This window comes from Phascolarctos cinereus, unplaced genomic scaffold, assembly GCF_003287225.1.
Source record: "Phascolarctos cinereus isolate Bilbo 61053 unplaced genomic scaffold, phaCin_HiC Scaffold_726;HRSCAF=1367, whole genome shotgun sequence".
Lineage (NCBI taxonomy): Eukaryota > Metazoa > Chordata > Mammalia > Diprotodontia > Phascolarctidae > Phascolarctos > Phascolarctos cinereus.
The window spans coordinates 417993827-418008120 of NW_027556098.1; the positions used below are offsets into that span (position 1 = coordinate 417993827).

Here is a 14294-nt window from a genome sequence, read left to right on the forward strand (position 1 = left end):
TTCCCTTTTAATTATACCTTTAAATTGACTCAGAGAGAAAACTGTATTCCTGAGCTTAACTCAAGGATGGAGAAATGTGGCTGGAAGAAATATACAAAATGGGGCAGTAATATAAAATAGGGTGAGTTATAGAATGGAGTTCTTAAATGACACAAAATAATTTTAATTTTCTCAATACAAAATGAATATTTTATTGGTATGTTTTGGGAGAGTGTCCCGTAGCAGCTGGGGTGGGAACCAGTAAAATATTCATGGCACTTGAGCTGAATCTTGAAGAAAATGTAAGATTCCAAGAGGCAGAGGTGTGCAGGGAATATATTCCAGGTATGGATGCGAGTGAGTGCGCAGTCATGGAGAGTAGAGATGAAAATGTTATATGTGCAGAATAATGAGAAGGCAAAGCAGCAGGTCCAGAATGCAGAATGTGAGGAGAGGCATAAAATATAAGAAGACCACAAAGGTAGGAAGGGGCTATGCTGTGAAGAGCTTTAAATTTCAAATATACTAGTTTGTAGTGTATTCTAGAGGTAATTGGGAGATGGTGGAATTTCTTGATTGGAGGGGAGTAAAATGATCAGTTTTGTGCTTTGGGAAAATCATTTTGTCAGCTGTGGGGAGGATGCATCGCAGAGTGGGGAAGAGATGGGGTAGGGAGATGCAAAAGGTCATTCCAACAGATTAAGCAAGTTTGATGAGGTCCTGAACTAGGTGGTGGCTAAGTGAGTAGAGAAGAGCAGACACACACAAGAGGTGTTGTGGATATTAAAAAGACAAGGTTGACATTGGCGTATATTGCCTGAGAGTTGAGAAGTCAAGGATGACACTAAAAATCCTTAAGGATGTTTTTGGTAGAACTAATTTTCAGTTCATTTCCCATGGCTCCTCAGAAGCGGGTGAGTCTCTGCTCTTTGGCCCAATCCTGGACATCTGTCTGGCCAAAGATGAGGTAGAAAATCATTCCTAATAGATTAATGCCAGATGATAGAAAGAAAACGTTCTTCCAGCCAGTTGCATTATCCTGTGGGTGCAAAAATTGTCAGTTCAAGATTTAATGTTGGTCCAAAAAAGTTTCTACCTTCCTCAATCTTCTCAAAAAACACATGAAATTCTTCAGGTCAGGGAGGGCCTTCTATAAGATTATCATTTTTGGTTTTAATTAAAGTGCCTGTGATTGAGTTAGTGGCGGTTAAATGAAACTTCAAAATATGATGAAGCAAAGGGTTTCGGGAAACACTGGGATGCAGTGGACAGAGTCTGGGATTTGGCTTGAGGAAATGTCGTATACATGCAGACTCTGACACTCATCTTGTAACCATGGAGCACCTGTTTGGTCAAAGCCTCCATTTCCTTATCTATAAAGATATGGAGATAATAACCTTGCACAACTTGCTTCATAGGCTGAGAAGAGTGATTTGTAAACTTTAATCCTCCATTGGAGAAGCAGTGGTGAAGCACTGGCTTGTGTTCAAGTCTCTCTTCAGCCTCATACTAAGTTCTGGGACCCTGGTGAAATCACTTAGGTCCTCATTGACTCAGGTAACTCTGAGACTCTAGCTGCAGAGCCAGGGAATGTCCTCTCAGGGAGTTCCCTAAATCGATGACATTACAGGTTCATACACACTCATACACATCATTGTACAAAGACGAATTGTTCTTATTGAGGAATTTTAATGTGAACTTTTAGAATTCCTGGAAATAGACTGCAGCCCCTCCTATTGCTTCAGGTGAGTATGTATGAGTGTGTGTGTGTGTTTTAGGGGGACATGGGGCTGGAGAAGGTGATGAGTCCTGGTCCTCTTGTTTTTTTAGCTGTGGTCTCTCCTACTCCTTCTCCACTTGCCTGAGTCCTTTCCTCTCTGTGTGGCCTCCTATCAGCTGGGTTTCCTTCCTACCAGTTGCCCAGTAGAGGGGTGCCAGGCTGTAGGATTTTTGAGCCTTCTACCTTTAATATGAGGTAAGAGATAGAGAACTGAGCCTGTTGCCACCTAGTGAGACTTGTCTATACAGATTGTAACAGGGAGACTCTGAAATAGGCTCTGAAAGCAGATGATCCTTTCCTAGGTATCCAGTAGAGAGACCTATGGCTGTGTGGCCCCTCTTCTCCCTCCTCACTGAAATGTAACCTGGAGTCCTGGCCTAAGGAATGACCTCTTCCCTTCCCTGTTTCTGGGACTCCCCCTGAGAGTTTTCTCCTAAACTGTGGCCTTCCCTCCTCAATCCCAACTCAAAGCGTGACTGGTGGGAAGGGCCTGGAGTTTGTACTCTGCTGCTTATTACTTGTGTAGGTCACTCAAACACACTGATCCTCACTTTCTTCCTATGTTAATGAAGGAGTCAAAATAGCTAATCTCTAAAGTTCCTTCCTGCTCCATACTCTATAGTCCTTTGAGTCCATTTCATCTTCCTCCTCTGTGTTTGTCTCCATTCAGTGATTATTCTACACAGAGTTCAAATACTTTTTAAGTGTAGATGCTTTACCTGGTTGATGAAGTACCCAGTAACAGGGAGAAATGAGCCCTGAAATCAACATGGCAGTAGTTCCCAGCGAAATGATAAAGCTAGCATATCTGTGGGAAGAAAGGTTTTTAGGTCAAACAGAGCACTGATTCTCTCTCTCTCTCTCTCTCTCTCTCTCTCTCTCTCTCTCTCTCTCTTCTTCTCCCTCTCTTTCAACTTTTCTCTCTTTTTTCTCCTCTCTCTTTTTTTGTCTTCTGTTTTTTTTCTGTCTCTCTCTCTGTCTGTCTCTCTGTCTCTCTCTGTCTCTGTCTCTCCCTGTCTCTCTCTTCCTTCTTTCTTTCCTTTCACATGCTATATATTTCTTATTCCTAGGGAAGAGTGTATCAAATTTCGAAAGTACCTTACAAGTGCTACTTGAGCAGGAGTCCACTGAATTTACTGGGAGACCTTAAACAACCCTCCTGGGCCTAAGTTTCCTTATCTGTAAAATGAGGGGTTAAGTGAAGTGGAGTCTTTGGTCCCTTGCAGTTCTTGATATACAATTCTATTAATATCCTTGACAAATGGTTATTCAGGCTTCCTTAGAAGTCCACCTATGAAGGAAAATGGGTTCCCAAGGGAGGAGCTTTTGTCCACTTTTTAGGAGTTCTAAGCTCTTCTACATTTTTTCAGTGGATTAAGCCAAGTCAGCTTCTTGGCAACTTCTCTCCATTTTTTTCTCCTCCTTTCCCTTTGCCATTGCTTTTAATTCTGATTTCGGTGGCCAAATACAGCTAGTCCTTATGACTATTGGGAAGAAAGAGAAGATGTTGTTACAAAGTGGAGCTCCCAGAAGGCTTCATGAAGAAAGTGACATTTGAATTGTTAAAGGATGGGTAGGAATTCAATAAGTAACAAGGAGATGGAAAGATAGCTTAGTCACAGGGAACAATTAAGCAAAAGCAGGAAGGCTGGAAAGTACAGGGCAGGCACCAGGGTGAAGAATAATCCAGTTTTACTAGAGCATAAGAAAGCATCTTCTAAGATATAAGGCTGAAAATATAAGCACTATGAAAAGCCTACCATGCTTTAAAAGGGGAGAGGGAGGTTGGATCCTTATTTCTCTCTTCCCCTTGAAGTTGTTTTTATTACTTTATGTAAGCTTCAGCTTTCTTATTTGAGTTTGTGTCATCTTCCTCTAGTAGAATTCAAATCCCTGGACAACCAAACTGAAATTTTCTTTGCTCAGCAGTAGAGGGTCACTGAAGATTTCCTTTCTTTGAGAAGAAAAATAACCTGACCAAGTCTGTGCATAAGGAAAGATTATTTTGGGAACCATGAAAAAGATGGATTAGAAGTGAGCTGGGAGGGAAAGAATCAATGCTAGCTTATGTTTAGATAGCATTATTTCAATTTAAATACTTTTTATTTCATTAAGTTTTCCCAATTGCATGTAGAAAAAATTAACATTCATTTTAAAAACATTTTGAGTTCCAAATGCTCTCCTTCCCACCCTTCCCCCTCCCTTGAGAAGATAAGCAATTTTATTTTACTTATACACGTGAGATCATGCAAAACGTATTTCCATATTAGCCATGTTGCTAAAGAAAACAGAAAGTAAATCAAAAGTTAAAAAAAAAAGTGTACTTCAAACTGCACTCAGAGTTCATCCCTAGACAACATTTTAAAAGTTACCCAAACTTTTATGCACATTTTGTCATTTGAGTGCCAAGGTAGATCCTCATGTGTCCATCTAACAGATGAGAAAACTTGAAGCCCACCGAGTTGGTTTTCCCATGACTGAAAGGCTATAAAATATCAGAGGCAGGATTTGAACCTTGGGTTTGGTATCCCACATGAAATTCACCATTCATTATACCACACTGCCTGTCAGAGTTGAAGCAATAAGACACGTTAGAATAATAATGCAGTAATCCAGGAAGGTGGCAATGCTAACCACTGCTAAGGTGGTTTTAATGAAAATAGAGCAGAGACTGAATTTGAGAGAGATTTCAAAGATGGAATGAACAGTACATAATAAATGTTTGTATATGAGCTGGTGAGATAGTTTAGGATAATAAAGTTTGAGTTGATTTACAGCTGTATTAGGGAGGAGAAAATGTTCAAGGAAGGGAGGTGATTACTGCTTGGGGTGGGTGAGATGATTAAGAGTGGAGAGAAGGCAGAGCTGCTCAACTTTTTTTTTTTCCCTGTTTGCCAAAGAGAATTATCTTTGTACTGGAAAGGACAGAAAAGAATATCTCATTGGAAGATGATACCCAAGATAAGTAAATAAATGATAAGAGCACCTAGTAAATAATAATAGCTAACATTTATATAGTGCTTCAAGATGTGCAAAGCTCTTCTTTATACATGTTAACTCATTTGAGCTTCACAACAACCTAGTGAGCTATATATAAGTATTCTAGTTTTACAGATGAAAGAACTGAGACAGAGAAAAGTTAATTGACTTGCTTAGGGTCACAGCAAGTGAGTTTGTGAGGCAAGATTTGAATTCACATCTTCCTGACTAATTTCCATGTTATCCACTGAGTTACCTAGCTTTAAAAAGTTCAAGTCATCCGGCACAAATAAATCATGCCCTTGAGCACAGAAAGAACAGGTAGATGTGTTTGCTGAAATACTGTGGTTGATTTTTGAAAGAATGTTAAGAAGAGCCATAAATGTTTTCCAAATTATTAAAAAAGGGAAGAGAATGAGGTCTACAAACTATAGGTCAGTGAAGTTGATTGTAATTCCTGACCTAAATCTGGAATGCATTATGAAAGAGATTGCTGATAAGCATCAAAGAAAAGGAAGTAGTCATGACAGAGAGCCAGCCTGGCCTCATCAAGAACAGGTCATGCCAAACTGATCTCATTCCCCTTTCTGGTGGGACTACTAGACATGTAGATCAGAGAAATGTTAGGAAAGTAAAAATTTATAGAGATTTTGTAAAAGCACTTTGCAAAATCTTGCAAGGTATTCTTGTAGAAAAGATGGAAAGACACAGGCTGGGTGATAGGACAGGAAGATGAAGTGAAAACCAGTTGAACGATTAGTTACAAAGAATGATAATTACTGGTTGGACATCAGCTTGTCAAGAGGTCTTTGGTGGAATGCCTAAGAGGTCTGTGTCTGGTTATGTCTCATACATAGCATCTTAATCATTTACAGATGATGAAAAACCAGGGAGGGGGATTCTGAAAAGAGGGTGGAGTAAGTCAGAAAATTCTAAGCTGTCCGGATTTCCCCCACAAACAAGACAAAATAGTGCCTCAAGGTGAATCTGGGGTGGTAAAAATAAACAAGAGTTGGGACAGAACTGTAGCCCTCCTGAGACAAGCAAAGAAGACTGGAAGAAAACCTACGAAATGTGAACATTTACAGGCTAGTTCTGCTGAAATAGGAAGCGGCAAGCTCTGGGGCTAGCTGTGTTGGGAGGCAGCCTTGGCCTCAGCCACAGAAATTTTCACCTCCTGCACAATGTGGGGAGTTGGGCATCTGAGTGGGGAAGATTGAGGGAGCCTCTGCTGATGAGGAGGGCCAGGCCCAGCTGTGCTGTTGAGACACAGCCCTGGGTGAGAAGCAGCCAGCACATGTCTGGTAAGTGCAGAAGCAGTGCACTTCTGGGACTTGAAGGATTCCCCTGGCTGTGGACACTTACAGGAGGGCAGAGTTCTTGGTTTCAGTTCCAGGCCAGAGAGCACAACCACAGGAGGACCTGAGGCCAGAGGCACCACCCCCCATATCCAAGGACTGCAGGTGATTACAACAACAAATTGGTATATAATTTTTAAAAATGAGCAGGCAAAAAAGAAGAACCCAACCATAGAAAGTTACTATGTGAATAGAGAAGACCAGGGTTCATCTTCAGAGAAGGATATTGAATTTTTTAAAAAGCCTTTCCTATTCCAAAAAGCAATGTCAGATAGTCACCTGCCTAAAAAAGAATTCATAGAAGAACTTAAAAAAAAAGACTTTTAAAATTAAAATGAGAGAGATTGAGGAAAAATAAAGAAAAATAATCCAAAAAAACTAAGAAGATTGTGAAAAGAGTCAACCAAGTAGATATGGAGATCCCAAATCTTAAGAAAGAAAATAGGGGCAGCTAGGTGGTGCAGTGGATATAGAGCGTCAGCCTTGGAGTCAGGAGTATCTGAGTTGAAATCCGATGTCAGACCAGACACTTCACACTTCCTAGCTGTGTGACCCTGGGCAAGTCACTTAATCCCAAGTGCCTTGCCAAAAAAAAAGAAAAAAAGAAAAGGAAAAAGAAAAGAAAAGGAAGAAAATTACTCCTTGAAAATTAGAACTGGGCAAGGGGAAGGCAGGGAAGTTATGAGAGACCAAGAAATAACAAAACAAAATATAAAGAATGAAAAAATAGAAGAGAAAGTGAAATATCCCACAAGGAGAAAAAACTGATCTGGAGAACAGATCAAGAAGAGAAAACATAACAATGATCAGACTACCTGAAAGCTGCAATCAGAAAAAGAATCTTGATACAATATTACAAGAAATATTTAAATTGTCCTGAAGTTTTAAAACAAGAGAGGAACGTAAAAATACGAAAAATCCACCAATCACCTCCTGATAGAGATCCTACGTGTAATACCTATGGGAATATCATAGCTAGATTCTGAGACTCCCAGCTGAAGGAGAAAATATGAGCAACAAGAAAAAAAGAACATTGAGTATAGGCAGAGCCACAATTAGAATCACACAAGACCTAGCAGTGGCTATACTTGAAGTGTTCTTGGAACACTGTATGTGAAAGAGCAAAAGAACTGGAGTTTTGGCCAAAAATATCATACCCAGCAAAGTCTAGTATAATATTGAATGGAAGAAAAGTGGGGGGCATTCGATGAATTGCCAGTCTTTCAAGATTTATTGCAAAAAGACCTGAACTGAGTAGAACATTTGACATACAAGATTCAAGAGAAATATAAGATAGACATCAAAGAGTAATTACAAGGGACTTAATAAGGACAGACTTTACTTTTATACTAGGAAATATAAACTGTATTCTAAGACTTTAATTAGTAACTGGGAGTTTGAAAGAAAAGATTGGGGCAGAGCTGAGTATGATGTGATTCTAAAAAGTAATACCACCTAGGAAAAGGTAAAAAATGTAATTATCTTATACAAATGAAGTGTGAGAGGAAGAACTGACACAGAGGAATTAGATGATGGAGCAGGGCTGGTACTTGGGGAACCCTACTTTCATTGGGAATGGGGTAAAGAGGGAATACTACATATGTATCTAGAAGGGTATAAAATTCAGAAAGAACTAAAAGGCTAAGGGGATGCGGGGGAGAGAAGATAAGGGATGATTTTTGAAGGGAACCCTACTCACATCAGATCTGGGTTAAAGAGAGAATACTATATTCATTTAGAAGGGAATAAAAGTCTTCTATATCTATAAAGAATAAGAAGGTGAGGGAATAGGATAAGGGGGGTGTAGAAGGGTGCTTACATAATGGAAATGGGATTGAAGGGGAATAACATATTTTGGATGGCTATAAAAGTCTTCAAAATTCAGATAGAAACAAGAGGTCAAGGGGAAAGTGTGGGGGGAAGTATAAAGGGGAGGAAAGCATATGGGAGGGATCTGTGCTGTGGAGGAGGAGATAGCTTAAGTAATAGCAGGGCAAGATAGCAGGTAGAAGAAAAGCAGAGAAGTTAGGAGGGATAGGAAATAAGAGATACAGACAAGCATTAAATAAAGTAAAATTCAGGAATCGAATTTATTAGGGAAAAATGTTAGGGTCGTAATCACAATCTCAGATAAAGTGAAAGCTAAAATAGACTTAATCAAAAGAGAAAAATAAGGAAACTACAGTGTATGACAGCCATATTAATCAATATTGGTCCAGGGGTGGGTGAATCCAAATTTTACAGAACAAATCCTTTTATTAAAAGGAAGTAAAATTTGGGCTTACCCCAAAGGCTGCACTTATGGACCTAGAAGGTCACATATGGCCTTAAGGCTGTGGGTTCCCCAGCTCTGTTAGACTATTTAAAATAAGTAGACAGTATAAGGTTAGAATATTGTTGTGGTGGAAGAAATGATGAGTTGGTGGATTTAGAAAAATTTGGAAAGACTTGGACTTATGAAGGAAGATGTTAACCACCCTTACAGAAACAGACTACAAGCAAGTATAGTACAATTGTACATAGATGCACATGAATATATATGTGTATATTTGTGTGAGATTATAGATATCTATGTGTATGTATGTGGAAGTGTATGTATGTGTATATGTATGGATGTGTTTATGCATATGCGTACATATGTATATATGTATGTGTGTATACACACACATACATGCTTAATTGTAGCCTTCTTGGGGAAGGTGGAAAGGAAGGGGGATAATAGAACAAAGTAAAAAATTGACAGCAGAGAACAAAATAAAATCTATGTGGAAGTAAAGAAGAGACAGACAGTCCTGAACATAATGCATAATATTTATTGTATGGCTCTCTTAAAACAGAAATTTATTTCTTTATATTTTGAATCCATTCTTATGTTCTGCTGTGCACCTGGCATTTTTTTCTTTTCTTATTTTGCATTTTAGCTTTATTTAAGTTTGTTTTAATTTTGTTTCTTTTTTCTTTTCTTGTTTTATATTTAATTTTACAATTTTAAAAATTACCCCCTGCAAAAAAAAACCCAAACCCCCAAATGAAAACAAAACCTGGGGGCCTGGATGCAAGAGTTAGGAAATTAAAGAAAGATAATCTTCAAAGATAGTGTTGTTGGGCCAAATTGAATACTATGAAAATTAAAGGGGATAAATGTAAAGTGCTATATGTGCATACGAAATACCAACTTTATAGGAGCACAAGGGGTGGATGTGGTTAGAAGTTTGTCTGAAAAAGATCTGGTGGTTTTAGTAACCCATAGTCTCCATCTTATCACCAGTATGATATTAGGCAGCTAGAAGGCATGGTGGATAGCATTCTGGACCTACAGTCAAGAAGACCTGAACTGATTTGGCCCCACACACTTGTTAGCTGTGCAATCCTGGGCAAATCACTTACCCTTTCTCTGCCTTAGTTTTCTCATCTGTAAATGGTATAATGATACAACCCCCCTCCCAGGGCTATGGTGAGGATAAGGTGAAACAATACTTGTAAAGTGCTTCACAAACCTTAAAGAGCCATTACATGCTATCCTCATTATCAAGCAATCATGAAAGCTAATAAGAGTGTGATAACTGTGATGTTTATTTGATGTTGTAGTTATAAATGATAGAACCCAATAAGGAGTCATTTAGGCTGAGTGGTTTTAATAACCATAAACATATAAGCAATGACAAGAGCTTCTACTTTTCCACTGACTTATTCTCATCCTATGTCAAGCAGTTAATCACAAGTCCTGATTCATGAGACTACAAGGTCGACTGCAGAACCACTTCTATTCCTGGGTCTCTGATGATCAACTCAAACCCTTGACCAATTTCTGATTTAGAAACTCACTCTACACAAGTCTGGCTTTGATAAATGACCTGGAGTATTTCCCACCACATGTGGTGTGATTATCCATTATCAACTAAGCCCGTATCTAAGCTATAAAACTTATTTATTTAGACCTCCCCCTGTGAAACCAAATATAATGGTGACTTTGCCCTACATTAAAAGGTGGCAGAAATGAAATGATAATCCTACTATATTGTGCACTGTTCATAATGTCACAATTAGGGGGTTAAGGTTACAAAAGAATACATAGGAACCTGTATAAGGAAAGTATTAAAAAGCTTCATACAAGTCCTATTCTGTAGACTGATTGCAACACATGAGGGACCCTGGGTTTTTGAAGGCTATCCTAGCAGACAGTGGTTTGTCTGGTTCTGCTATGATGGAAAGGCTCTGGGTTTTTCAAATCCTGGAAATAAATAGAGTTTTCTTCTTAGAGAGCAAATGTGACATAAATACAGAGTGGCTCTTCTTTATTGAGCTATTTGCATGGGGATATTTGGTAATAGCAACCCAAGAAACAAAGAAACATAGGAAATAGTCCTCACTTTAGTGTAGCCATTTTTGGTTTCTTCAGTGGCAGGGACAGGGTAGCAGAAAAGGGAATTGAGGGGCTAAGAATCATAACACTTGTATATCAACTATGAATTTAGCCTTTGCTGCCTTACGTGTAAGAACCTTGTCCACTAGCCAACCAAATAGGTATACTCTTGGAGGAACTGGATGGTATCAGTTTTGTCATCCTCGCTGTCAATAAAGGCAGAAGACAGAAGGAAGTTGCAGTTGAACTGAAAGATGGTTTCAAAGGTCTCCTGGGATAAACAAATGAAGGGGATGGTGGAGCTGATTTTATCTTACATCTAATGGCTACAAGAAACAGGTTTTCATGGGATGTTTAGTAATCTCATATTGCATGCCCATTCAAGTATTTATAAAAAAAAAAAAAAAAGCAAAGAGGGCCATGAAAAAAAAAATGTAGTTTCCATACCAACTTGTGTTCAAAGGATGAAATGGAAGAGCAATTCTATAAAGGACTGTATAAGACCTTCCAAATTAAATCAACATAGACATCACTACTTCAAGACTTTAATGCAAAGATAGGACCAGAACACAACAGCTAGAAGTATGTTGTGAAATATTGATAAGGAAAGTGCAACGAGAAAAATGAAAGGCTTGTTGATTGTAAAGAAACTTTATGCTCAGGCATTATGAATAGTGTCATCAATTCAGTGCATTTCAGCAAGCATCTTTGCATCTTGAACTGATATGAAGCTACACACTGTACTCCACCTAGAATCCTACCTTCTGCAAGAAACTTTTTCTGCTTCCTCGTTAGTGCTACTGTTTTCCCTCTGAGATTAATCTCTAATTTGTCATATGTATATATATATATATATATATATATAATATATAATATATATATATATATAGAGAGAGAGAGAGAGAGAGAGAGAGAGAGAGAGAGAGAGAGAGTGAGTCTGTAATAGTTGTTTTTATGTTATCTCTGAGCCCTGGGGCTGTTTTTTCTCCTCTTTGTATGTCCAGCTCCTATCCCTGTGCCTGAAACATAGGAGGGGCTTAGTAAATGCTTGTTGACTTGTTCCCTTGTTCTATAGCTGCTTGGACTCTGCCAAAGTTCAATGCTGGATTGTCTTCGTAATTATTTCATTACCTGATGCACCTTTGATTCTTCCTAATTGGCTGCCACACACGTTCACTCACTTTCCTTTCCTATTTTTCAGTCCACCTCCACATTACTGACTGTCTTCTCCTCCTTTGCTCACATCTCTGATAATGAACCACACCTTCTCCTCACCAAAGCCAACCCCTCTACGTGTGAACTTGATGCTCTCCCATTTCCCTTGGGAATTATATCTAAAGATCAGTCTTGCCATCTCTACAGGTCCTTCCCTTCTGCCTAGAAACCTACCTAGGTTCCCTTCCCTACCCCCTGCCCATCTTTAAAAGTCTTTCCCATTATACTGCCATTCAATCAAACTCTTTCTTGTTTCTACCCTTCTCTTTTGCACCCAAATGTCCAGAAAGGGTCAACTGCACTCATTGCTCTCCTTTTTCTTACTTCTCACTCCCATGTACATTAATTCCAGTCTGGTTTCCTATACCACTCATAATGGCCACAGGTTGTCTCCAGGTTATTAACAATTTCTCAATTGCAAATCTAGGGTATTTTTCTGAATCTTTAACTTATTCTTTAACCTTAACTCAATTTCCTTGTAGTTTTGGACACTCTTGACCACTTCCTATTCCTGGTTACTGTCTCCTTCTCCTTTCTGACCACTCCTCCTCAGTCTCCTTTCCTTTTCCCTCTCTGCTCCCTGTCTTAACAGATGAGCTCCCATGGGTTCAACTATCTCTATTTTTAGCACTGTCCAACTTAGTTTTTCCCTATTTTTGTAAGCATATCATCATCCTTCCAGGTTTGAACATTTCACTCACTCCTCACTCTCTTACAACCCAAGCTGCCATATCTTTTTGATTGTCCCCTCCTTCTTCCCCAAAAGAGTGTTGGAGTTGGGATTTGCATTAAGCCTCTTTCCACAATTGCACACTGCCAGAGGAAGAAGAAAGAAGGCAGAGCATCTTACCTGGGAGCAAAGTCTAGGGGATTAATGAAGAATCCAGAGAAACACAGCGTGTTTGCTGAGCTAGCCAGTATCATAAAGGTTACAGCAGTAGTAGAGCCAACATATGGGATAGCTACGGTGAATAAAGATGGGAAAAACATTCCTGGAGAGCACAAGAACACAAAAATGCATACATGTGTTGTCTTTCCCATTAGAAAATACGCTTTGAGGACAGGGACTATCTTTTTGCTTGTTTTTATAATTTTTTTTTTTTGGTGAGGCAATTAGGGTTGAGTGACTTGTCCAGAATCACACAGCTAGTGAGGGTTATGTGTCTGAGACCAGAATTGAACTCAGGTCCTCCTAACTCCAGGGCCACTGTTCTATCCACTGTGCCACCTAGCTGCCCCCTTTGTTTTTGTATCTTGAGTACATGGGACATTGTGCATAGTGGCTGCTTAGTAAGTGATTATTTACTCAACTCACTTTTGAAATAAATGGCAAGAAATCTCGAAATGGTGGAATATATGACACTGTCCTTACCCACAAATGTGAAGAGTTTCCGAACTGTGATGAGTCTGAGAATCTTCTTGGACAGGAGGAAATCAGCTATTTTACTTCCCAGAGTCATACTGATCCATGAAGTAATGAGAGGCAGTGCACTCAGAAACCCATTCTATGGAGAAGAAATTGTGCAGAATTGAGTAAGGTGGGCATGCATTCTATTCATTCATTCATCCATAGCAGCAAGGTGTACTCTTATCTAAACTGGTCACAGAGACAGGCTGCTGGGCAAAAGTAGTAGATGAGATTTGTGTTTGATTCATTCAGTCTCCCTCCTAAGTGTACATCTTTGCTTGTTGGTGCAGAGAAAACACAGATCCCCTCATGCACTCAGAGTGCAGAGAACCTTTACCTTAGGTACATAAACTTATGGCCAGGGGGTCATTAACATTCATCTAATTCAACCCCCTCTTTTTATAGATGTAAAAACTGAGGCCCAGATTGGTTTAAGGGACTGGCCCAAGAGCCCATAGGTAGCTCATCTATCATTTTCAAAGAGGACCAATAACATCATGATATTGGGGTAAAATAGTGGATGATTGGTGATGTCTTGACTTGCGTGTAAATTGGACTTAAGTGAGGCAGAGTTGCAAAAAGTCATCAGTCTCACTCTCTCTTCCTGGGTCATTGAAGTCCAGTGGCAGGACAAAAGTCAAGATGACTTGCAATTTCTGGGTGCAATGAATGACCTTGGAACCTTTGATGTCTGACCAAGCTCTAAGTACTCCACAGTGCCTGATTCAGCTGCCTTCATGGCTATTGGGACAAATTGTTCTCATCTGCCCATGCCACTGAGGGAGGTCTTCACATACTTGGGGCAGACATCCCCCTACCACCAATGTGTTTGAGGCTTGTCAGTTACCCTCAACCTGGTTTAGCCTATCTGACAAGATGGTTTTACCAGGGGGTGACCACTGTATATGTTACAGAGAAGAGTTGGATAACAAGTCGATAGCAGAGGTGGGTGATCAGCCCTGAAGAAGGCTCAGCAAGACCTCACACCAGAGGTGCTGGTCCTCCTTTAACATCCCATACATCCCACATTGGTAGTAAATGGTATCAGTACTATACAACCTGAAATTATTCCTTTTGGCTCCTTCCATCAAAATTCCAATTTCTTCAGGTCTCTCTTCTCAGCTAACTGTTGCAAAGCAGCACAGAAAGTTGGAATAGAGCACTTATTTTTGAGTTAGAGCATTATGTTATTGTGCTTAAACTAATTGAGTG

At 39.5% G+C, this 14294-nt stretch overlaps 1 protein-coding gene across 1 annotated transcript in view; it reads right to left on the minus strand.

Moving 5' to 3' along the window:
• Positions 1-157: 157 nt before the first annotated feature.
• Positions 158-14294, minus strand: part of LOC110219879 (putative small intestine urate exporter) — a 49171-nt gene continuing 35034 nt past the window's right edge. The window contains 5 exon segments of the mRNA XM_078145956.1: positions 158-1018; positions 2479-2503; positions 2505-2567; positions 12525-12666; positions 13047-13179. Coding sequence (XP_078002082.1) covers positions 884-1018; positions 2479-2503; positions 2505-2567; positions 12525-12666; positions 13047-13179 — 498 coding nt within the window. The 3' untranslated portion in view covers positions 158-883.